At 37.7% G+C, this 27,619-nt stretch overlaps 1 protein-coding gene across 2 annotated transcripts in view; it reads right to left on the bottom strand.

Moving 5' to 3' along the window:
* Window positions 1-1,164: 1,164 nt before the first annotated feature.
* LOC150084292 (uncharacterized) overlaps window positions 1,165-27,619 on the bottom strand; it is a 143,157-nt gene continuing 116,702 nt past the window's right edge. For both annotated transcript variants that reach the window (XM_090375969.1, XM_090375968.1), the window contains one exon: window positions 1,165-1,727. In XM_090375969.1, coding sequence (XP_090232095.1) covers window positions 1,276-1,727 — 452 coding nt within the window. In that variant the 3' untranslated portion in view covers window positions 1,165-1,275. The remainder of the gene's footprint in view (window positions 1,728-27,619) is intronic.

A 27,619-nucleotide genomic window follows, 5' to 3' on the forward strand; every position in this document is an offset into this window, starting at 1 on the left:
TGTTTAAGCACAAACTATTGTTTTGTTGACCTTAATTTGACATTACTGTGGTCAAATTTCATTGTTGAGAATGCAACTCCTGTTCTTAACATTACATCTATAGGAAATAAATTCCCACTTTGAGTTTTTGCTTTATGAGCACATGCCAGGAACGAATTAACTTGTAAAGTCAGGAACTACTGTATATATATATATATATATATTGGTAGCTGCATTTATGTGCTTGCAAAATTGAGGTAAGAGAAACCTAAGTGGTCAGTGTGGTGCGTGACTGACCACTTAGGTCACAAACTTTTCTTAAAAATAATTACTCTTTGATATTTGATTACACAGAATTCTTTTGATGTTACTGACCAGAAAGAAAGAAAGAAAGAAAAAAAAAAACGTTTTTTTTTTCCCTTTCTTTCTAAAAAAAAAAATTTTTTTAGATAAAAACTACTACATACTCACTTGCATTAAGATATCGGACATGCATGTCAGTAAGTAGGTAACAACTGAAATACAAATTAATTTATTAAATGATGTTCAAAATAAAACTACAAGGTCAATGAAGTATAAATACAAAGTTTATGACACTTTTTATTACTAACACAAATAACATGCATTGAGGTGAGGTAAAACTATAACAGTCACTCCAAACAGGATTAAGTATCCTTCCAACTTTACTTTAGCAAAATCCAAGTAACAAGACAAAAACTTACACAAATATGGTTATCAATGGCATACAAATACAGCACTGTCAGTCATCACATACTTGAAATAACATCAACTTAATAAGCTAAATCTACTGACTCAGAGGCCTTTATGGAAGGGAATATTTTATTCTGTATATTTCATAATGTTTAATTTTAAAAGACATTAACACTGAAGTCAAGAGTTTCTAATCTGATAATATTAACACAGTACTTTTATATCTAATGATAACAAAAAAGAAAACATGTTCTTGAGTATTTAATGTTTCTGTTACTTCTCTAAAGGCTTTAAAGGTCATTTTTAAATGTATGAACTTCAGTTTTTGTATTCTTCATTTACAGAAGTAATGAAGGTAGCAAAATATTTTGCAAACTTTAAAGAAGGAACAGGAAGTATACATACTGCATTTCTTCAATTAACTAAAAAATCATATTAATAAAATATTTAAAACCAGCCATTTTTTAAATATAAAAAATGCAATAAAATATCCCCTTAAATTTACAATGAAATATTTTTTAAACATGCAAACTATGGAAAACATATGTAATTAAAAAATAAAAAAAATAAAAATATGATACAGGATTACTGATTACGCTGGGGAACACGGTACTGTAAGAGCTGGACAGAAACATCGGGTGCTTTTACCCCTCCTGTCTGTTTTGGAATATTTAATGGATTCGCTTTCTTTTTAAATAAGAAAGCAAAAGTACCTTGAGTAGGAGGTGGCTCATTCTTTAAAGGACGTTCCTGTTTTGTCCAGGGCTTTGAAGAAAAATACCATTGCAATGGGGCATCTTTTTCCTTGCCAATTTTACACCAAACAGCAACACTGCGTTTGGGTATTGCTGAGGTAAATATCTGCTCGTGCGGTGTTTGAATGCAACGATTGGCTCTTCCCCTTAGTCTTCTCCTCCGTTTTCTTTCAGGTGTTGGAGAAAATTCTGGGCTATAGCTTCTTTTTTCTGAGGAGCGTATATAATCTCTTGGAGAATGCAGGAGATCATTTTTAGGACGAGATCTCTCCTTTTCAAAGGCTAGGAAATAAATATAAACTCCATATGCAATAAATATTTTTAAGGATTTTAAAGATAAATTAACTTTATTCATATGAGTGAAGACTTCACTTCTGAACAAAAACTTTTCATTCAGAACAATGATGAAAAAAATCATGAACTTAGTATTATTGAAACAAATTAGAATAACCTTATTCAAATTTTATATTTTTTAACTGTGATTTTTGCATTAATTACTTTTTAAAATTATTACAATATGAGGACTTTGTTATCGACAAGTAACTTCATAATAATAGTCTATACAAAGTAGAGTCAATAAATTCCAGGAATGAAGTTGACCTGAAACACATTGTAAACAACCTTTATCTAAAGGTGAGATATCTGAATGGCAGAACTTCAGATGGATGTATCACTGAAGATTGCACATCAAGGATTCCCACAACTTGTATCTTGTATTATAAGTATTAGTCGGGCAAATCATCAAATAAAAATTGAAGTTGTAACCAGTCAAGGCTGAATATCACATGGCAATTGCCAAGCCAATGTATCTGATATTTGACATGTGAAAAAATTATGCAACTTCTTTGTTCAAGTATCAAACAAAAACAAAGTGGAACTTTCTAAAGAACTGGTTTAAATGTGCGATTGTGACTCAGGATTTCTAATTAAAAAAAAAAAAAACCTGTAAGAGGTTGTTTTTTAAATTGATTATAGATTGTAAAGCTAACACCATTAAACATGGTGTTAGCTTTACAATCCATACAAAATTTGCAAATCCTTTGGATGAAAGGCTATGGGAATAAATAAAAGTTGGATTAAGTAATTGGCAAAAGCCAATGCTACCAGTGCTAAAAATCATTAAACTGGCAAACACTTTAAATAAAAATAAAACAGTAATATACTTCTTTGCTGGAGTTTGTATTATTTAGAGTATTGCAATACCACGGCAACTCATGGAAGGCGTTTCCACAATATTAGATAAGTACAAATAGTAGCAGTTTGCCCGATGCCATGTAAGAATTATGGCTTGGGCCACCACTTAACAATAATATTTTTATATCTCTTGTAGCACTAGGTGCACTCAAATTCATTTAAATTTTTGTGTACCCTCTCATCTCATATATTGTGGATACATCTTTTCACTGAGTTGCTAAGGTCTTCACATTGCTGACATTACAATAATGTTTTTTAGTGCTCATAGCATTGGCTTTTGCCTATCACTTAAATTTTATTTTTTGTGAACCCTCTCTCATCTCATCTATGGAAGGGAGGGGTTATCCAAATATAGATTGCAATGGTTTAGATGAAAGGCAATATTGCTAATCTGTGCTGTGACTCTTGTTGTGTTCAGAGAAAATTTGTAACTATATTCTTCTCCTTTACAGAGAATACTGAAGTGTGGAAGGTGAATGAAGACAGCTACTGTTGAGAGAATCAAGCACTGTGCAGTAATTAAGTACCTTCATATAAAGGGCACATCACCAAGAGATTTATGAATATGAAGACATGCAGCAAACAATAGGGGAATCTTGTCCTTCATATGCAATGCCAAAAAATGGGTTGAAGAATTTAAGCATGGATAGGACTGTTGAAGATGCATGCCACAGTGGGAGGCCTGTTACCGTGTCGATACCTGCAAATGTGGATGCCATTCATGGCGTGATCATGCAAGACTGCAGAATAACATTGAAGCACACTGAGACAATGATCAACATCTCCCATGAGCAAGTTCATGATATTGTGGTGAATATTTTAGGAATGAGTTTATTTGAGGTGGGTCCCTAAAGAACTGAATGCAGATTAGAAGTGGGAAAGAGTGAGGTGTTGTTATGAGATTGTGCAGCATTTTGAAGCTAATGAAGCTCAGTTTTGAGGGCAGTATGTAACTATGGATGAAACATGGGTGCACCACTTTGAACCTGAAACAAAAGAACAATCAATACATTGGAAGCAATCCCTCTTCTCCCTCTCCTAAAAAGTTACAAGTGCAGAAGTTGGCAGAAAGTCATGGCATCTGTCTTCTGGGATGCAGAAGGAGTGATCATAGTATTATTCTAACCTGCTGAGACATCTCCCCAAGGAATTAAAGCTCAAGAGGCATGGGAAACTGGCCAAAAGGAGTCATCTTGCATCAAAACAATGCACTGGTGCACACAGCATTTGTGACTTGGGCAACACTGTGTGACTATGGGTTCGAGCTATTACAGCATCCACCCCCACTCACCAGATTTGACCCAGCGGACTGTTTTCTATTTCCAAATCTCAAAAAGGGACTTGAAAAGACAGAATTTGACAATGCTGTGATGGATGCAGTCAAAAGGCAAAGCTGTCAAATTTTAGATTTCTCTTTCTGCCTCTGAACACCTGATGCAGCCACTGGATAAGTGGTAATAGTCATAATTTGACCATCATTATAAACAAAATGACTCAACGTTTCCGAAGAGAGCAAAGCCTGTACCCACATCTTTCTTGAAGCAATCATCATCAATTAACATCTAACAGACAATCCAAACACAGAAAATCCTAAATAAGTTAATTTAGTTTTAGAAATGGGAAACATTAAATAATAATAAACATACTTAATGCACAAAACAAATCTTATGGGTGAAGAACAGTCAGGCAGGTGGCCCGTAAGGCACCAAATCAATAATAATTAGTAAAGAAGATAAAGGCAATGTAATAGTGATTATTAATACATGTCACTATATAGTAAACAAAGCAGCCCTCTCTTATCCTTTTAGTATTTTTATAACAAAGGCCCTGATTGTCTCAACTTGGCAGCCAAGAGCATTTCCAGCAGAAAGAGAGATCTGAACTCAAATTTTTTTTTCTCAATTGGGCTGAATATTCTTTTATACTCAGCATTGCTGTGACAAATTGTTAAAATTATAAACATAATTTGGGATAATTTGTTATATTTCGAGGGTTATATTTCTTGTCAGTTCCCCAGCCAAGGCGCACTGTACATCAATTCTTTCTTCTTTCATAATAGCTTCTGGTGAGTTTTCACACTGAAATTTACATAACCAATGCAGCAAAACATCTAATGTTTCATTTATTTAAGCATGCATTGCCAATTGATGAAATTTGTGCACTATGTAGTCAATAAAATACTTCCTCACTAAACAAAATAAGAAAATTTCTTGTTTTAGGCTCTCCATGACCATGGCAGCAGCAGAAATGCTGAAGTCAGAATCATTCTGCCTAGTTTGGTAATTACTTCCAAAATGGAAGATTTTAAAAACTGTTGGTATAACAAATTTACAAATCACATTCCTTGAATATATCTAAGAATAATGATCTCAGTACATGGTTTTGAGGATGTTTGAAAAACTGTTAGGATTTTCAGGTGTTAGTATAAATTTAATCATTTAAAAGAAACAAGCAAACTGCTTGAATAGAGCAATTTGCTTGTATAAACAGACTTTTCCATGAGTGAGGATAATACATGCTTAGAGTTTGTTTGCCCTGTTTCGGCTTGCTTTCACCAGATGTGTAACTCAGTTTGTTTCTTAAGGAATTTGTTAATTTGCCTTCATGCAAAACTTTTAGATCATGAACTGGATTTGAACAAGAATCAAGGGCCACTCACCAGTAATTATATGGTTTTTCTTGCCACTTTTAACTTGTTCTGAAACCCTCTGCTGCTCACCTAGTCCTAACAAATGCTATCTTATTTATTTATTTTTAAATAAAATCAAACTCTTCCATGCACCTTCCTCCACCAATACTCTTTAAATGATTATGCAGCATTTTGTTTTCATTTCAATATACCATGAATTACAAGAAATCTTTTTTTATTTGGCAACAGACACCAGGTAAGCCAAGCAATAGTGTCTATGTTTCTTGTAGTCAACTCCAGCTCTCAAGTGGCATCTGTGAGACAGTGATTTTGTAGAGTTTGGTTTCACTGCCCTAGCAAAAATTAAATGAAATCACATGAAATGGCATCTGACAAATGCATGTGGAATTTTTCAGATGTGGAGTGTCCACATGAGTGACACTCCACTCATGTGGAGTCTGTTTTTCATCTCAGAGGATGAATGGCTTGAAATTCAAAGAAATTGATAAAAATATTCTTTATTTATTACGGGTGTCTTTCATTATTTTTGTTTGATATTTTATATTAAAATATATCCATCATCATGCAAAAACAATAACAAATCTTACATACACAATTTCTGTAATACTGCAGATGTTTAGAGAACTAGTGAAAGAAAGAAGTGCACTATTTTGCATGTAATCTGAAAGTTAATAGCCATGTTGGTGTTTCACATAAAATACTATTGTTCAGCAAACAATTGCTGGCTAAGGTTTTCAAAGAAAGCCTGCACAAAAAGCCCGCAAAAGTTCAATGAAATTTACTGGTAAAAGTACTTTGCCATAACGGCATTTGTGTTGTTGCTCGCTTGGTAAACAGACGGTGGTGTTATCAGTCTGGAGTAGCAGTTGAATCCCACCGGAGTTTGAAATCCATCAGAAGTGGAGGGGGAGGGTAACCTGATCTTTTTTCTTTAGAATCACTAATTGAATTAACTAACCGAATCAAGAACAGAGTCATATTGGAAGTTCTGGTGTCGTAAAAATGTTCGTAACGTAGTTTCACCGGTAAACCTTTTGGAAGTTTGCCGTGCTTCTCGTGTGGGCTTCCTTTGCCTTTTTTTTTTTAATTAATAAACAATTTATCCACTAGTGATTCTAAAGAAAAAAGGTCAGGTTACCCCTCCACTTTGGGAGGGTTTCAAGCTCCCATGGGATTCAATTTCTACTCCTGACCAATAACATCCACTGTATGTTTACTGAGCGAGCAACAATACAAATGCCATTATGGCAAAGTACTTTTACTGGCAAATTTCACTGAACTTTTGCGTGCTTCGCGTGCAGGCTTTCTTCGCCTGAAGAAAGCCTGCACTTCGGCGAAGGTAAAGAAAGCCAAGTTGGTGATGAGAAAATACGCGTGCAATTACTCTGTAAAAATTGTAAAAAATCACTTCAGAAACTACTGCAGTAAAGGTTTGGCTATATTTGGGAGGGCAGAAAAAATTTCACACTTTTATAATAAGCACATTAACTATTAACAAAGGCCAGTGCCACCACCTTTGCTGCTCATTTTTAGGTCTACCATAACATTGATATTATCAGCACAAAGTGCAACAATGTTTTTTAAAGGAATTCCACATGCTTCAGGTTGTTCAGAAGAAGATACCCAATGTTGCACCCTGCAGAGTCACATTTCAATGATGGCACCGAGAGCAAGCTACTTTTGATTTAATATTTAAACTTTTGGATCACCCTGTATGATCTAAAAGCTGATCCAACTTTTGAATCATACAGGGTGATCCAAAAGTCAGTAAACAAAGAATTGATATTTCAGTGAATTTTTGACGTATGGTAACGAGATTAGGGCAGAAACGCATAGAATTAAGTGGGGTTTTTTTCTGAAAAAATGTCAAAATTATTTCCAAATATGTCCACCAGGTGGCGCTTGATCTGTAACACCACAAAGCACTGCATTATAGTAAATGTTCAATGTGGTGGCCTTCGTTGTTGAGCACTGCTTAAAGACGAGTAACGACGTTATGGACAGCATGAAACAGCATTTCTGGGAGTATCATTGATACCTGCCATCGTATAGAGTCTTTTAACATTACCAATGAATTTGGGTGATCTCTGTAAACCCATGACTTCAGGTAGCCCCATAACCAAAAATCGCAAGGTGTCAAGTCTGGAGACCTTGGTGGCCATTCATGCTGAAAGTGACGGCTTATCACTTGATTCTCTCCAAATGCTGAGAGTAACAGTTATTTCACAAGAGAAGCAATATGGGGGTAGTGCTCCATCCTGCAGGAATGTCACAACATCCAAAGCTTGCCTTTCCCCCAGAGGCTAGGGATAATGCAGTTTCGTAACAGGTCAGCATAATGCTGACCTGTGACAGTGACAGTTTCAAAACCAGAATCACTGATTTCCTGAAAGAAAAATGGCCCTATAACAAAAGAAGAGGTGAATCCACACCACACCATTACTTTTGACTGATGCAATGGAGTTTCCATGTAAGCTTGAGGGTTTTCCGTCACACAAATTCTGAAATTGTGTGTGTTTAGTGCCATTGAGAGTGAAATGGGCTTCGTCCGTCCACAAAACATTTGACAGCTAGTTGTTATGTACTTCAATTTGCTGAACCATAACGCAAATGCTTTCCGCTTTGCAAAACTGGGACACCTAAGTTCTTGAAGGTGTTGAATTTTGTACAGATATCTATGGAGGACTACTCTTAGTGCTCTCCACACACACACACACCCCCATATGGGACACCAGTTTGACATGAAACTTCACAAGAGCTTGCTTCTCCATGTGATGATGATGCCATTAGAGTATCCAGGTCTTCGGCAACTGCAGCCGCAGTTGTAGCACATGTTGACGGTCTTCCACTTCGTGGACAATCTTGTAACGAACCAGTTCTCTCAAATTTCTTAATCATCATCTTTAGTCCTGCAACAGTCATTGGTCCTTTACCATGCCACATACCCTTCAGCTGACAGAAAGATCGCAAAGCTGCAGTTGCAAATTCAGCATTAAGGTAATAACATTTCACCAACAGTGCTTTATCCAGTAATGATAACATGACTGCTTAGCTTATTTTCTTTTTCTTTCCCAAATGTTCACTAAACTGCTTGGCTGTTGTTCTTGCAGTGCCTTTATAGCAGACATCAGTGTGACGTCATTCATAGTATAGCACCGCCTAGTAGACATGTTTGGAGCTAATTTTGACATTCTTTTGGAAAATACTCCACGTAATTCTATGCATTTCTGCACTAATCTCGTTACTATACATAAAAAATTCACTGAAATACCGATTCTTTAATTGTTTACTGACTGTATTATTGACTTTATTACTGACTTTAATTGTATACAGATCACCCTGTATACAGGAAAGTTCACCACAATGGGATGCAGCTTGGAATCATTTCGATTACTGCCATCTGTAGCAATCAAAAATGGCACATTTTTACACATATAGTAATGGAAGGACAAAAATTGCTATTTTTGTCCTTCCATAACTATATATATATATATATATTCCCCCCCCCCCCTATTGGAAAACATTTTTGCTTGCAAAATTAGCACAACTCAGAGGAAGACAATGTTCTATGTAAATAAACATTGATGTGAATGAATATATGACTACATTTATCATTATTTTGAAATACTAATTCTATTTTTGCATTCCTTTCTACATGGTGCTCATTGTTCTTGTGCTTATTTGTTTGCAAATGTTTCATTACACCCATTTGTCACCACTTAAAATTGAAAAATTGGATCCATATACACAGTACATAAAACAAATGTGTTACCCTTTCTGGATTTTACAATACACAGAAATTCTTGCACATATGTTTTCTGAAATTTCACATCATATTTCTTTGATATCATACTGGTGGACATTGTTAATAACCTCTGATAACCTCTCCCAGGCATGATGAGATGGAGCAGTCACATGTTATAGCAAGCAACACTGTATTTCCCACATTCCAACTTCCACATTTGTACTTATTTTCATTAAAGAACCGGCTAATTCTTTAATGAAAATAAGTACAAATTCACTGAATTAAAAAAAAAAAAACTGACGTAGTTTTACCTTTTTTTTGTAAAAAGAAAAGTAAAGGGGCTCAAAATGATGTATTTCCCATTGTAAATCTGGAGAGTTTGCAGCTATGTATAAAAATTAAATAATTTGGTAATAAACTAATGGAATACAGTTTGGGATCATATCGAATATTTAATCACAAGGAAATTAAATAGACCCAATGAATAGCAGGGAAGGAAGATGCAATGCCAGTTCAATAAAAAAAAATTATATGGCAGACATATTAACAGAAAAACTTACAATTTCATGAGATCTATAAACAACAAAACCCCGTACTTATTTGGCACTGTCGGCAACACAATTAGGCAGCCCATCAGCAGCAGGTTTTTTAGCAAAATGGCTACTCAACATTAACTCTGCTTAAAGAAAATAGAATAATTTGCAGGAGTTTAAAGTATAACAGAGTCCACTTTATTAGCAAGCTTTGATGCCAACAATGCTCATGAACATACCTATTGAGGAAATTACAGAATTAGTAAAGAAAAAACCTACAGGATGGGAAGTAAAGACAGACATACAAACAAAATATTATCTAACAAGATGTTAATACATTGCCCTGGGATGGATTTTGAATTGGATCACTTTAAATTTAAGGAATGTTTTACTTACAAAGATCAGGACTTAGCATGTGGAATCCATTATTAATATAACTGATATCCCTTGCTAAGGTTCATCTACAGTCTAGGGTGGTTTGTGGACAATATTTTCTTAATTTGGGAGCATAGGGAAACAGATCTGAAAAATTTCAAGACTAAATAAATAGCTTACATGGAAATATAAAGTTTAAACTAGAAATGGAGAACAACAGCTACTGTTTTTGGATGTTTCAGTCAAAAGAGGGCAAGGTGTTGGGTACCCTGGTGTATAGGGAAAAACACACATACATATAGAGAGGAATTCACTCACTCCCAATCATTCATACGATATAAAAATTTGGATTAGTAAACTATAACAAACACTGTCTTACTATTTGTGACAACACAAAAATTAAAGGAAGAAATAGTAAACATAAAAAACACATTACAAAACAATTTTTACAAGCAAACTAACTGATAATTTTAGGAATGAGGAAAATGGGAACCAAAGAAGAAAATTTGATTACATAAAGGATATATTCGCTTTGTATGTCAAAGGGACTGTGATAAAAAACAAAGGATTTGCAAAAAATATGGGATAGAAGCAATTTTCAAACCAATAAATAAGATGGGAAATCAGTTAAATGATCCAGCACCTCTATTAAATAAGACATGTAATTTACCAGAATACATACAAATGCAGAAAGATACACATGGGTGAGACAGGGCACAGATGGGAAACATGTATGTATAGTCCTGTCTCACCTACATATGCCCTATCTCACCTATGTATAGACAAATATACAAAACATGTTTCAAAAATAATTTTAAAATATTAGGAGAAGGAAAACCAAAGAAGCATTGTTTATTAAAAAAATTTTACTAGACAGACACAATAGTAAAGATATTTTGTACTTGAGGAAGGACTTTTCAATAACAAAGTTAGATGCTGTACAGGGGAATGCTTGTGTAATTTTTAACTCTAATTAGAAAGCAGTTAGGAAAGTTAGTCACTAAAATTCAAGACTACAGTTATATGTTATATTCACATTTTCTGGACTTTAACCCAGTTTGCAATCAACTGATCAAGGCTCTGGTAAAGGTGCTCCTTATAACAATGTTACCGCATCCGGGGTAGCCGATGCGCCAGCACTGGGGACCCAGGGTGCTGGTGTGAAGTGGATCACTGGCCACAGCAATAAGCTTACTACGCCGAAAAGGACAATTAACATTGGCGAATGGAATGTTCGAACGGGGCACCACGTTGGACAAAAGGAAATCATTGCCCAAGAACTACTTAGGTGCAAGATATCAATCGCGGCATTATCCGAATTAAGGCTCACCGGGTCTGGAACGATGATCATCCAACCACCAGCACCTAACGAAGCGGTTATGCTATTCTACTCTGGTGGTGAGAAATGAGAAGCAGGAGTGGGCTTTATGGTCGATGCTCAGGCCACCAGTAGTGTGATCGCTTTCCAACCAATATCGGACCGCCTGGCAGTCCTTACTGTCAAGGGCACCATCAAGACCCATATTATCTCCGCCTATGCGCCAACTGAGACTAGCCTGGACCCGACCAAGAATGACTTCTACAACCAGCTCCAACATACGCTGGATTCAATTCCGCAGACAGAAGTGATCTTCCTCGCAGGGGACTTTAATGCCCACATTGGCGTGGACAGATCTGGTTGGGAAACAACAATGGGCAAGTTTGGCCATGGGAAGATCAATGACAACGGACGTTTGTTGTCCTTTGCCGCATCTAACAACCTGATCATTGGAAACAGCCATTTCCAGCACCCTCAAAAACATCAACTTACATGGCGAAATCCATCTGGCAAGGACTCAGCAATCCTGGACTACATTTTGATCAATGCCAAATTTCACTCATCACTCATGGACGTTCGTGCCATGAGGGGACCTGATTGCGGATCTGATCACTACCTCATCCGGGCTAAGGTGCAGCTCAAATTACGGCATGCAAAAAGATCATCTCGGTCAGCCAAGCTGGACTGGAGGCAGCTAATGAATGCTGCCACCAAACAGGCATATCAGATCGCCCTCCAACCGCTTCGAGATGCTGGCCGTGCCCGAGGATATAAATGAAGAAGAAAAGCAGATCTCTGATGCCATCCTGGAATGTGCCAAGCCCCTATGTCCACCTGCCCGACGTCGAACGCAACCATGGATATCAGACGAGTGCCTCGACCTCGTGGACAAACGGAAACAGGCAAAGTTGGTCGACTCTGAACGGTACCGGCAACTAAACCGAGAAGTCCAACAAAGAATGACAGCAGAAAGAGAAGCATACTGGAACCAAGTGGCAGACGATCTTGAAGTGGCGGCATCCAAGAACGAGTACCGCACCCTCAGATGTCTGAGTGGAAAGACCAAATTGATTAGTGACAACATCAAGAATGCTGATGGGACCTTCGTGCGATCACCATCCGAACGCCTGCAACGGTGGAGTGAATTCTTCAAAGCTTTGTATAATCACGACCCACCTCAGGGACCGCCAGCAACAGCACTTTCGATCGACCCCCCTGAGGTCTCCATGGTCGATGTTGAGCCTACAGTAGAAGAAGTGAAAGCAGCCATACAATCCCTGAAGAATGGCAGGGCACCAGGAGTGGACCAAGTCACCACAGAAGCGATCAAAGCCGGGGGAGATGTACTGCTTCGCCGACTACACTCGCTCCTCAAAACCATCTGGTGCACTGAACAAATTCCGCTAACATGGAGGAAAGCCATTATCGTACCGATCCACAAGAAAGGTGATAACCGGGACTGCAAGAACTACCGTGGCATCAGCCTCCTTTCCATCATCGGAAAGGTCTTTATGAAGATCATCCAGTCAAGACTGCAAAAACATCGCGAGCAAACCAGTCGAGAAGAACAGGCAGGATTTAGACCCGGGTGAGGATGCTGTGATCAAATCTTTGCCATTCGTCAGCTGATGGAGGAGAGGATCCGGTGTGGACAGCAAACCGTCATTGTTTTCATTGACTTTAAGTCTGCTTTCGACTGTGACCACCGGCCTGCCTTATGGAAACTACTAGAGGTTGAACATGTACCTCGAAAAGTCATCACACTCCTCCAAACTGCATACAACGGTTTAACCAGCCAGGTGCGCATCCAGAACGATTTATCTGAGGAATTTACCATCCAAACTGGAGTCTGCCAAGGGGATGTAGCCTCCCCGTTGCTTTTCAACATCGTGGTCGACGCCATTATGAGGCAAGCATTCAGAAACAGACAGGGCATACAATATGACAAGGATCACTATGTGACTGACCCGATGTTTGCTGATGATAGTGCTATCCTTGCCAGTAACGACGCTGAAGCCACGGACATCCTCTACGACATTGCCCGCATTGCCCGGCCATACGGTTTGAAGATCAATGCTGGTAAGACAAAGGCCCTGACAACAGATGGGTCGCAAGCCACCATCTATCTCGAAGGCGTCCAGATCGAGCAAGTGCAGGACTTTAAATACCTTGGGTCGCTGGTCCAGGAGAAGAAAGTTGCATCCACCATGGAAATCCACAGCAGAATTGGACAGGCAGCCACTGCGTTCGCCTCGCTCAAATGGTGTCTGTGGAAGAGGACCAACATTTCCACAAAGACTAAAATCCGACTCTTCCGGACTTTGATTCTGCCCATTCTTCTTTACGGATCGGAAACATGGATTTGTCTCAAGTTAGATTTGAACAAACTTGAGGTATTCCAAATGCGATGCCTGGGCAGATCTTGGGCATCTCTCTTCGCGACCGCATCACTAATGATACCATCCGCGCCAGATGCCAACAGCAACCAACCATTGCCAACCAAATCCAGAAGCGAAGGCTTAGATGGTTTGGCCACGTATGTAGAATGGGCACGAACAGAATACCATCCAGACTCCTTTGGAGACAACGACCCACCCAATGGAGCATCCAACGGACAGCGCCTAGGAAAACGTGGGCCAAGCAAGTGGAAAATGACTTGAAGAGCCGACGTCTCGACCTTAACCAGGCCAGGACTGACGCCATTGATCGTAAGGTATGGAAGAACATCAAAGAGCAAATCCGAAACCCTGCGGCACCTACAGCAGCATACTGGTTGCGTGGCCAACTGCCTCCCCCAGCTGCCAGCTAAGGACCAAAGAAGAAGAAGAAAGAAAGGTGCTCCTTAATAATAAATAATTTTATAGCAGTGTAAAGACCATGTAATTTGCATCAATCTTTATGTACTTCACTTTGTTTTTACTGTGTGATATTATGCTGTACTGTATAAAGAAAATGAAATACAATATTAAATAATGTATCAACTATACTGCAACAGAGACATGAAAAAAAAAAAAAAAAATTTAGGCATCCTCATATTTCATCATATTGGAAAATTCTTTCTGATTTACAAACTTTCAACTTATGAACTTCTTGTAAATGCATGGTGTTCATAGATTTGGAGGTTAATGTATGTGATACTGAATTTATGCTCCAAAACAAAGATAAAAATGTCAACGGGAAAGAAAGTGAGCTTCCACCTTATAGTTTGCCAACTGTTTTTTTGTAAATGGGTATCCAGTTTTCTCTCTAACTGATCACTGCACATGATGGTAGATAGCTCTCTGTCTTCTAACCTCACCAAGTTTTATTATGGTATTCCCCAAGTTTAGTTCTTTCTCCCACTCTTTACGTCTTGTATATTAAATGATCTTCTTTCACTGACTAGAAATCCTATCCGTAGTTTTCCTGATGATAGCACATTGCATTCCACCTTCCAGTTTGAGAAACTTTGCTCTGCACAAACAGCTTCAATTTCTCGAATATCTACTATAATTCCTTAAATGCTGATCTCCAGTGGGGCAAAGACAACTTGGTTAATTTCAAGCTTGAGCAGGTTGGGATTACTGGTAAGATTCTAAGATGGATTGCTGGGTGGCTGCAGGGCAGAAGGCAGTGATGATTAAAGGATGTTCTTCAGATTGGTGTAAGGTCAGGAGTGGGGTCACTCAAGGATCAGTTCTTGGGCAACTGTTGTTTCTCATTTTCATAAATGACATTGACAAAGGGATAGAAGGTGTGGTGTCAAAATTTGCAACTAAAGAAAAGATTGGTGCCAAGCAGTGCTCCTTCACAATGACCTGAACAGACTTCAAAGATGATTAGAGAAGTGTCAGCTATGTTCTAATGCTTCTAAATGCAAAGTCTTATTGTTGGGGAATAGCAACCGCCGAATAAATACACTTGGTGGGGTTGAAATAAAAACAATGGAGAAGGAAAGGGATATGGAAGTTACGATACGAGCAGATATTAAGTTTTCTGAGCAGTGAAACAGGTGGCTGGGAAAGCCCACAGTGTCCTATTGATGATTTATTGAACATTATCCTGTAGAGCTATCTATGGAGGTCATAGTCCCACTATATAAGGCAATTGTAAGACCACATTTGGAATACTACGTTCAAGTATGGAGACCTCATCTGAAAAAAGACACCGAGCTTCTTGAAAGGGTCCAAAGATGGCAACTCAAATGGTGAGGTCAGCAAAAGAATGATTGTACAAGGAAAGACTCCGATTATGTGGGCTACAGAGCTTGGCAACCAGGCACGCGAGAGAGAGAGAGAGAGAGAGAGAGAGAGAGAGAGAGAGAGAGAGAGAGAGATATATATAGATAGATTAGTAAAATGAATGAAGGTGGAAATTTCACTGTTATAAAGAATTACAGAACTAGGAGCTATAAATTCAAATTACAGGAGTCGAGGTTTAGATTAGATTGTAGGAAGTTTTCCTTTAGCCAGCGGGTTGTTGAGTGCTGAAACAAGTTGTCCTTGTAGGTAGTTGAGGCTGAGAGTTTGAATTAATTCAGAGGTCAACTGGATAGTTACCTGTGTGAGGAGAGAGGCATGTAATTTGTATTTTCTTGGTGTTTTTTTTTTTTTTTTTGCCAGTGCAGCAAAAGCCTGTGGCTTCCTTGCAGCATATGGTGAATACTATTACTATTTCAATCCTTCTAAAACTCAGAACTGTCTTATATCTTGCATAAAGTATTCTTCTGCTCCCATGTTCAATCTGCAACGACACTCAGATTTCTAAACAAGATCACATATCTCTAGTGGGGATTACCCTGACTTCTAATCTCTTCTGGCATAAGCACATTACAAATATTGCTTCCTCTACATCTAAAAAAATGGGTTTTCTCTTTTGCTCTAAGCGTTACTTTTCTTCTAAACAGTTATTCACTTTGTACACATCTCAAGTTCTTCCAGCCATGGAATATTGTTCATGGAGCAGTGCCCCCCATAACCTCTCTCAGGTTTCTAAACCCCATTGAAAAGAGGGCAGTTAGGTTAATTTATGAACCATCTGTTACAAAGTCTCTCCACTCTGTCTCATAGACGTTGTTTCTGCTGCATGCCTTGTCTATAAATACTTCCATGGACACTGTTCTTCTGAATTGGCTTCTATAATTCTCCCTCTCTTTTCCAAACCAGTCCAAACATGTACCGCAACCAATCAGCATCCTTTTACTGTCCAACTTCAAAATCACAGAACCAACTTTTCTTCTTCCTCATTTATTCCTTCAACTTCCATTTTCTGGAAAAATCTCCCTCAACACATATTTCCTGAAAATTACAATCTACAGGAATTTAAGTCTAATGTCAATAAGTATCTTCTTTCATTTGCTCAACTTCAAACTCATGCATGGTACTAAGTACTATAGGTTCTAATACCTTTCGAGTTAAGGGTTTCCATAAAAAAAAAGAAAGAGACAGATTTCTCATTTATTATCAAAGTTCAAATAATGAAAATTACTTACTTGTTTGTAAATGGACATATATCCAACAGCATTATGTTTAATCCATGAAACCAGGAATAAATAGATGCCATGCAGACAGGATATTATTCACATTTGCATGCATACAGACAACGTAACTTGTAGCTATCATGTGCATGTGTTTCTGCATAAATGCATGGAAAATGGCTGCAAGTTATTTCACGTGCATATTATAATGTAGTAGTTGAGTTTTCTACTACTGAATGCATGGAGCAAGTGAATATGCAACACAATTAGAAATGTATTAGTGTGAGATATTTAGTGATAAAGAAAAGTGAGAGTAGGGGGTGTGTGTGCGTGCTACATACTACATGACAGCAACAAGTATGATGAGAGTCTATATGCAAGTTGAATGGGAAAGTAAGCGTGAGTAGCTTGTTATGGGTGATTTCATCTTATCATTTATTGATTGGAAATCAAGGACTGGCATAACTCAACCTGAACCTGTATGGTAAATTTTTTGAATCAACTAATTTATGTCAAAACATCATGGAAGGATAGGAATATTCTTGACCTGGCTATCACTAGTGATCCAAATAATATCACCAATATGATGGTACAGGAAATGTTAGCAGCAAGTAACCAAAATAAAATGAAATTTCAGTAGTCATGGGTGGGACAAGTTTTCATTTCAAGAAAGGATTAATGTGAAGATTCTTAGACTTAATCAACAGGGGTGAAATATATACAGTTGAAGCTCTTTTAGCAAACTTCCCCCTCAGGAGAATAAGGAACAGTTGTTACAGCAATAGTTCACATAACCAGTAAAAGAGCAAAGAAAAGTTTGAACATTTAATGTAATTCTACTATTAAAATATAGCATAATATAATTCAGAATATACATTTTGCATGGATTGTACTGTTTCATACATATATCTAGGTATGTCGTACTTATATATATCAAAGCACACACATATATATATATCAAAGCACAACCATACACAGGGAAATTTGTTTCTGAACTTAAAATTTCTTTACTATTATCAGACTGTTCTTCATGATTAATAGAGGAAGAAGCATGTGATGCATTGTTCAAGGTGACAAATCCAGTTTGTGTGAAGCAGTTGGTGATTTTTTAAACTCCATGCTGGAACACATAAATAGATTGCTTGCAGCATGTCGATATCATTTGCATTTCATTTTTGAGACAGGACAATTTTGTTTAACAGAATTTGTCATAATTTTTCTTAAAGCACTGGTTTATACTTTGTTCAAGCAGCTGAAGAACTGATGTCAATATTAGGTGGCAGGTACTCAACAGTGATTGCACATAACCCATTCACTTGGCAATGAAGGGTACAGTTATAAACAAACAACAAAATTTTCATATTCTCCCCACTCATCTTGCAATCTAGGTTTGTGATCCATTCTTTGTAGATTTTTGATGATATCCAAGCCTTTTGGTTTGCTTGATACATAGTCATTCATCAAATCTTTAAAGCATCAGGGCTTCTCCAACAATTAAGAGAGAAAGATTCTCTGCACCAGATATGTTTTCTGCTAGAAGAATGGTAATCTGTCGTTTTACCTTATTTCTGCCACTACATTTCCCACCATTAAATGTAGGCATTTTTGCAGTAGCAACTTCAGAAAAGTCCAGTTTCATCAGCACTGATGTCATTCTGGTCATATGCCACAAAACATATTTTCAGTTCTGTACAAATCTCAAATCATGAAATATTGTTCCCACATCCACAGTGGTGACGCCATAAACTCTCTCAAGTTTCTAAATTCCATTCAAAAAAAGTCAGTAAGGTAAATTAGTAATCCATCTCTTACAAAGTCTCTCCAATCCTTGTCTCATAGACATTGTTTCTGCTGATGCCTTTTCTATAGATACTTCCTTGGGTGCTGTTCTTATGAATTTACTTCTATAATCTCCCTCTCTTCCAAACCAGTCAGAACACAAGCTGCAACCAGTCAACATCTACAGTCAGTTCTTTTATAATGTGCATTTTTGGAATGAAATTTGCTCCAACATGCGACTAACATATTAGAGAACAATGTGAGTATATAGCGATTTTCGCGTTGGCTCATGTGCAATTTCGCCTGCCAGTAACACTAGGTGAATGCAAAACCCAGCATAAAGCTGAACGTAGCGACCTGCACAGCAATACATACAAGTTTACAAAGCTTAAAAAATGTCAAATAATTATATTTCCCATTTACTGTAGTTGTATTGGTTGGAGACCTGATTACAAACCTGAGTGAGCAAAAATTTAAATGGAGGAAAGGCAGTTATAGAATTGATGTGCAGAAATTTGCCTTTAGCCAGCAGGTTATTGATTGTTGGAACAAACTTCCATCTGTCATTGAGGAAGTTGATAGCTTAAATAAATTCAAGGAGGAACTGGACAAACATTTAGAGGGAATGGATGTGTGAAATGTTTTTTTTTTTTTTTTTTTGGCCGATGCTATATAAGATTTTTTCTTGCATCATATGCCTCTAATAATGCTAATGCTTCCTCAGCCAAAGTTAAAGTATACTTAATAGCACCCTACTATTTGTTTCTGGAAGGATTGGGAGTGGGGAATACAAAATCAGAATCTGACGTAAAATTATCTCTAGAGAACAACAAAACATACACTGACAATCTGATTTTTCTTTTTGAAGAATGAATGACCATCTGACCAAATTTGAAACTGACTGGGGGGACTGAATTGAAAGTGATCCTAAAACCCTCCCCGAGACTAACACACACACACACACACACACACACACACACACACACACACACACACACACACACACACTGAGAATTTGGTGTCAATCTAAGTAATGACCAAACATTTCAAGCATACTTCCATTTATGTATAAAAAACTTGAAATTTTATGGGTGTTAAATTATTAAAAAAAAAAAAAAAAAATTGTTAGTCCTTTGAATGAAATATGGAAATGATCAACAAATCTTTCTAAAATATCCAAATAAAAAATATTGTGCAAATCCAGCCACTGGGAGTCGAATCATTACACGTGGACAGGCAGACACAAAGGCAATAGCCACATTACACACATTTGCAAATGCACATAAAAAAAAAAAAAAAAAAAAAGTTAGGCAAGTAAGCACATAAAAATTTAAAGTAAAAACTACAATCATGAAAGTAAAAGAAATATTTGCATTGGCAGTCTACAGAAAATTATATTATATTTTTATTTCTATGCACTGTGATCAACCATTTGCTAATCCCTATTTTATACTATGGTGTTTATAAGATCCTAAACTGGAAATTAGAAATCAATATAAGTAAACAGTTATCATAAAAGTCCTTTTCATTTTATTCCTAATAAATAACATTTAAATTAATTTTTTAATTTTAACATAATCTAAAAAATCTTCATTTTAATTAAAAAATTTCAAGCTTGCTTTCTATGGTCTTGAGGTTGTCACAGACATTCTCTCAGATATGCCAGACAGGCTGAACTTGCTATCTGGAAGTTTAAATGCTGATGGAACTGATATTTGGGTGACATTCAAGTCAAGTGGACCCAATTTTGGCAAAGTCCGGATGGTGTGTGTGAGCCAAATCCTCTGCTTGCACCTTCACAATGGTGGGACTGTTAGTAATCCTGGGTATAACCTCCATGCACAAGCACACTGTGGGTGACCACCCAGGTGCGAACCAAAGTAAGCAGGGGTTGAGGCGTGGTGCCCACACGATACGGAGGAATGCCACCCCTCTGTGTTACCAGGCAATATTAGGTGGTAGATGACACTCATCAACCGGTGCAATAATACCACTTTACTTATTGGAGGCTTGAAGTGGTGGAACCCACATTTAGTCTCTAGAGCTAAATTCTGGTCAACCCTTTCCCATCTCTTCCACCATGCAGTATGACTGATGACTTTTGAGGTTATGATGGCGAGATCCAACCTTCCTTACATTTCGAGGGTACAGCTCTAAAACAATGTTCGAAGGCTTGTTATGTTAGTTATTTTGGTTTTTAGGAGCATTAGCAACTAAGGCCATATTGCTCGGGGATATGCGGTGGTCATTCCCAGACCTTTCCGCATCCTCCGTATTTGGTGGTGATGGGCTCGAACCCTGGTCTAATCAAGAAGCGTGTGCTACATACTGCTGCTCCTTCCCACATGGCTACAGAGGCGCCATGTTCGAAGGCCGGCTGCTAGTTTGTACACAGGACCGAACCTATTGGGAGGCTTCCAGATCAGCTATTGTATAATCTTGCTACTTCTACTCTGCCAGATAGTGACTGGAGGGAGTCCGAGTAATGTGTATGCGGCGGGCATTGTCGAGGCCACGTTATGTCAAGGATCTGGATATATTCTTACCATGTGTACGACATATCCAAAAATTTCACTACTTCATACAGCATGTGTTTCCCCCCCCACACACACTTTTTCTTACTACCGAATACACCATGAATTGTCAAACTAATAGAATAAGCTTATCTGCGAAAAGATCTAAACCTCTCAAAAACTTCCTAGTTCATTTCACAAATATACATGGCCTCGATTCTAATCTCAACGATGACCATTTCTACTTGAAGTCTGCCAAACCCCATGTACTTTTTCTGACGGAATCTCAGTTATCGGTTGATTCAACTACTGCTCATCTCAGTTGCCCAAATTATGTGCTGTATGATTCCTTTCGCCTCAAAGGTGGTACTTGTGCATATGTCCGTTCCGATATTCCCCGTCAGAGACTTGGTAATTTGGAATCTCTTCTTTTCGATCTTCTCTGGCTTAAAATCTCTCCATCTCATTCTGTCAAATTCTGTTGTCTGTACCGTTCTCCCAACTCCATTAATTACTTGGAGCTTTTTGCAACTTGACTTTTTCCAGTCCAACTTTCCTAACAGTGAGGTAATTTTCCTTGGTGATTTTAATGTTCACAACTCCATCTGGCTTCCGTTTTCTAGTCACACCAAAACAGTTGGTCGAGATGCTGAGGCTTTCACAATTACTAATGAACTTGCACAGATTGTTCATTTACGTACAAGAATACCGGACAATCCTAACAATACAGCCAACACGCTTGATCTTTTTCTCACAAACAACCCTTCTAAGTACACGGTCAAAGTGAGTGGTCCTTTAGGCACCACAGATCACAACTTGGTGATTGTCTCTTCTCCAATGGAGCCTTTATCTCATGGCTATTCCCAACCTTGTATTGTTTGGCATTACAAGAATGCAAAATGGGATGACCTGCGAGATTTCTTTTCTTCTTTTCCTTGGTTGGATTACTGTTTCAAAACTTCTGATGTCAACGTTTGCTCAGATCGTGTCAGTGAAATTATTCCTGTAAGAATGGAATCTTTTATTCCACACTCCACTTTAAAATCTCGTCCTTTATCTAAAACTTGGTTTTCCAATAAATGTGCTAAGGCTGTTCAAGAGAAGAATGTTGCATATCGTAATTTGCTTGTTTCCAATTTTTCAGTTTCATTTTCTGCCTATACCAAAGCTCGCAACAATTGTAAAGCAGTTATTAATCAGACCAAACTAGATTTTGAACATGCTAAGAGGAGAACTTGCTTCTTGCCCTAATGGTAGCCAAGCATTCTGGTCTCTTGCCAAAGCTATTGACCGCAACTTTCCCCCATCTCTGCCAAAACCAGATGGTTCTTTTGTCACTTCAGCCAAGGATAAAGCTGGCCTGCTAGCATCCCATTTTTCTTCCAACTCATGTATTAATGATCTTGGTAAAACACCTCCCACCTCCATTCAATGCCGCCTGTGGTCTGCCGTCAAAAGGATGTCAGAAGGATTTTGACAAATCTCGATGTAAAGAAAGCTCCAGGTCCTGATGGTATTTCTCCACTTGATCTCCAAACCTGTGCTCCTGAACTTACTCCTGTTCTTTGCCGCCTTTTTTCACTTTGTTATTCCAAGGGTGTTTTCCCTTCTGCATGGAAATTGTTGCTCTGTCTTCTAAGTTCTCCACTAATGCTAGTGTCCCCCAAGGTTCAGTTCTTTCCCCCCACTCTTTTCCTCTTGTATATTAATGACCTTCTTCCATTGACTGGAATCCGTAGATTTGCCGATGATAGCACATTGAATTCCACTTCTCAGTTTGAGAAACCTTGCCCTGCTCAATCATCTTCAACTTCTCAAATATCCACTACCAATTTGTTAAATGCCGATCTCTGGGTAATTCTCCAGTGGGGCAAAGACAACTTTGTTGATTTCAATCCTTCTAAAACTCAGTCTTGTCTTATATCTCACAAAAAGGATTCTTCTGCTCCTATGCTTATCTTTGGTGACACTCCGATTTCTAGGCAAATTATATATCTCTTTTGGTTCGAACCCGTCACCACCAAATATGGAGGATGCGGAAAGGTCAGGGAATGACTCCGCATATCCCGGAGCAATATGGCCTTAGTTGCTAATGCTCCTAAAAACCAAATAACAAACAAACATATCTCTTTTGGGAATTTCCCTGACTTCTAATCTCTCTTGGCACAAGCACATTACAAATATTGCTTCCTCTGCATCTAAAAAACTTGGTTTTCTTTCGCTCTCGGCGTTACTTGTCTTCCAAACAGCTGTTCACTCTGTACAAATCGCAAATCCGCCCTACCATGGAATATTGTTCCCACATCTGCGGTGGTGGCCCCAAAACTTCTCTCAGGCTTCTACATTCAGAAGAGGGCAGTTAGGTTAATTAATGACTCATCTCTAAGAGAGTCTCTCCACTTGCTGTCTCATAGACTTACTGTTTCTGCTGCATGCCTTTTCTACAGATATTTCCATGGGCACTGTTCTTCTGAATTGACTACTATAATTCCCGCTCTCTCTCTCTCTTTCAAAACAGTGTGAACATGTGCTGCCACCAGCCAACATCCATTTAATGTCCAACTTCAAACTCAAAACAAACTTTTCATCTTCCTCGTTTATTCATTCAACTGCAGTTTTCTGGAACAACCTTCTTTCTTAAGTATTTCCTGAAAATTACAGTCTACAGAAGTTCAAGTGTAATGTCAACAAATATCTTCTTTTGTCTTCTCAACTTCCAACCCAAGCAGGGTACTAAGTATAATAGGTTCTAATACCTCTCGTGTTTGGGGTTTTCATAAAAAAAAAAAAAAAAAAATCTACCCCTCACAATCATCTCTTGGCCAGAGATTTCAAAAAGGTGACAAATCTATTTACTATACATGAGCCATGGCATTCATTCATATTCTGTTAATGAGGTATTTATGTGGTTGTTTTGCAATGCATGCAAGTGGGAGAGAGAATTCATACACAACACTGTTAAAAAAATAGCATACACATATACAGTATAACTGTTAATTCTGTTTTCATTATTTTGATGATGGGTTACTTTATTCATCAGTTTAATTGAGTCAATTACTGTAAAAATTTGTATTGTTATTTTAATACTTTGCAATCCATCAAATTTTCAGACTTTACTGCCGGGTATGTGTGTGTGTGCGCGTGTGTGTCAGCTACTATTAAGGGAAATCCCAAGAACTGCCATAATGTTTATTGTGATTTCTCCAGGTCACAGAATGGTAGAGAAAGAATAAAATCTAGTATCCCAATTGCAGTTTATAGCTTCATGCTCCTTATACTGAATAAGTTTTGGCAAAAGATAGCAGCACATTGATAAACCATCATAATGTACTGACAGTAATCTAGCTTTGTTTGCTTTTGCTTGATAGACCTTTGTAAATTTCATGGTATGGAGCTAAGCATGTTTGAAGCTCCCTTTTGAACTCTGTGCTCCTTTCAGTCAAAGGATCTGCATTCAAAAAAATAAGATTCTAATTGCTCGGCTACGTTTATGCCTTTTCGTATGCTCTTTTTAGTGCAAAATTTGGAACTTCAGAATTTTCATCTGTGCTATCATCCTCTGTATTGATTTGGTTTACCTCCGATGCCATTTCCACCAAAGCTGCTTCGCCAGCCTCTTTTTCTTACGGTAATTCTTGAACATCTTCAGTAGTCATATCATCAAAATCTTCTGCTCCTACCAACTTAGCAAGTTCTATTATTGCACAGGTTCGACCATATTTCCTGAATGAACTGACTCCGGCCATACATTTTTCAACATGCATTTAATGTTTACTTCTTTCGGCAATAAAGCTATGATTCCGATACAGTCCACAATTAAAAAACGTTTCATTGCCTTTTTCACTTCAATAGATTTGGAATCAATTTTTTCCAAAATCCATTGTAATGATTTTCCGATGTAATGAGTTTTAAAGGTATATATAATGCCTTATTCTAATAGCTGAATTAAATAAGTTGTATTAGGTTGTAGAAACATTGCTTCAACACTTGGATGATTTAAATCTTTTGGATGGCCTGGCACATTATCCAATAGTAATAAAACTTTGAAATCTAGATTTTTCTGCTTTAAATAGTTTTCCACAGCTGGCACACAACAATTTAGAAAACATTCTTTACATAATCAGCAGTTAGCCAAGCTTTTTTATTTGCTTTCCAATATACCGGTAATGTGTTTTTATTTACACCTTTCATTGCACGAGGTTTAGAGGATCTATAAACTAGTATAGGTTTTATCATGTAATCTCCTGATGCGTTACTGCACATAAGTAACGTCACACGATCTTTTGATGCCTTAAAAACCTGGTGCAGTTTTCTCTTTTTTTGAAATAAATGTTCTTATTTATTTATTATTTGGTTTTTTTTGTTTAGAAGCATCAGCAACTAAGGCCATATTGCTCCGGAGATACGCAATGGTCATTCCCTGACCTTTCCACATCCTCAGTATTTGGTGGTCACAGGCTCAAACCTCGGTTTAATCAAGAAGCGTGTGCTACGCACTGCTGCTCCTGCCTACCAGGCTACGGAGGCGATCATCTGGAAACACAATGCTTAAACTGTTCTCATAAGGTGTAAAGCAGAGGTCCCCAAACTTTTATAAATTAATATATGTTCTGTTGGGCATTTTTTCCACACAAAAGACCTGTCTCATCTGCACTTGAAACTTGATGTGGTGTGTATCTATGCTCTTCAATAATTTTTTAAAATTTCTCTGCATACTTCTTGGCAGCTTCATTATCATCTGATGCACTTTCCCCTTAAATTCTTATGTTTTCTAATGAGAAGCAGTTTTTAAATCACTCAAATCAAACTTTACTGGCGACAAACTCTGGGTTAAAGAAGATTGTCCATTTTTTTTTAAATTATAAATTTTTAGTGCCTTTTGTTTAATTACATTATTGTCTAATGGGATAAGTTTTTTACTGCTTTTCCAATTTTCTTAATTATTGGCGCTCAGGAACGAGCTGTCATATTTGCAGGAATGAAAGATCCTGCAGCTATGGCAGTTCTAATTTTGTGTTCACTTTTCTTTATAGTCCGGATTGTTGCTTCATTTAAATTCAAACTTTTTTCAACATGTGACATGACACCTTTCCCCTTTTGTAAGACAAATTGAATTTTAAAATACGGGGATTTCCCAAATTTTTTTTTTTTGCATAACAACTAGCAAGTCAACAAAGGAGATTCACAAAAAAAGAATGGAAATGTTGAAAAATTACATCCAACATAATAACAGGGATTTCACCACATAAAAGCTCAAAAATAGTGTTATGAGAGGTTTTCCGCAATTCTCTGTGTTAGAGTGAAACCATATTATATAAGTATAGTACCATGTTGTGCGAGGATTGCCGCAATTTATCAATCGTGTTAGAGCAAAACCGTGTCATAGAAGTACTGTATTATACAGGGGTTGCCTGTAGTCTGGTCTAGAGAATCTGAATGATACTCCCTGCCCAGATGAAGCACACTGTTGTACTTCTTGAACATACTGAAGAAAGTGCAATTCAAAAAAACTTGTACAGCAAATAGCTAATTTAAAAAAAAAAAAGAACTCAGAATGACTTCAATATAACATTGCAAGAAAGTGTTGGTGTTGTGCATAACCTAAATCCTAGCTCTTCCATTAAGAACTGGGATTCAGCAAAACATTCAAAGAGTGTTGTGGCAGCTGACATGAGATGAAACAACTGCACTCAGAAGTGCACAGTATCCTCTATTGGCCTGTGAAACAGAAGGCAGCAACTACTTTCTTGCATATGTTGTACCAGGTGAAGAGTCATTGCTTCTAGCCAGAAACCAAAAATAACAAGGAGTAATGCAATCCTCCATCGCTGACACTCAAAAAAGAAAGAAAAAATTGCATATTACCATCAGCTGAAAAGGCCACATTAGCCGTTTTTTTAGGACATGGCTACTGCAGTCCCAGATTTCCTATTACAAGGAAACAGAGAGAGAGAGAGAGAGAGAGAGAGAGAGAGAGAGAGAGAGAGAGAGAGAGAGAGAGAGAGAGAGAATTTTTGAAGAGCAGATAAGGTCAGTCATTAAAAGTAAATGATAGGGATGTCCACAGGTATGCAACAATTTGGACAGATCACTGTTGATACCTACACATGTAGGTATCAACAATGATCTGTCCAAATAAATTTGCCCTATTGCCCCTTATTTAGTAAATCTTATATCAAGTGATTCTGCTGGGTGCCACTTGACCCAGTGGCACCCGGCAGAACCGATTTTCACACTAACAGCAAGATTCAATGTGCAGCATGAGAGTGGTTTAATGGATCAAAATCAAAGTTTTTTTTGATTTTGATCCATTAAACATTTCAATTTTGAGCCAGTAAGAAATAGTGTTATTTGGTTTTTAGGAGCATTAGCAACTAAGGCCATATTGCTTGGGGGATATGCGGTGGTCGTTCCCTGACCTTTCCGCATCCTCTGTATTTGGTGGTCATGGGCCCGGTTTAATCAAGAAGCGTGTGCTACGCACTGCTGCTCCTGCCAACCTGGCTAAGGAGGCGCCCAGAAATAGTGTAGGAGTACTGTAATATAAAACAAAATGTTATACGATTCATTTAGTATCTATAAAATACTAATAAATTCTTGATAAGCTTTTGT

Source organism: Mastigoproctus giganteus, chromosome 6 (assembly GCF_048544385.1).
Source record: "Mastigoproctus giganteus isolate SK-2022 chromosome 6, ASM4854438v1, whole genome shotgun sequence".
NCBI lineage: Eukaryota > Metazoa > Arthropoda > Arachnida > Uropygi > Thelyphonidae > Mastigoproctus > Mastigoproctus giganteus.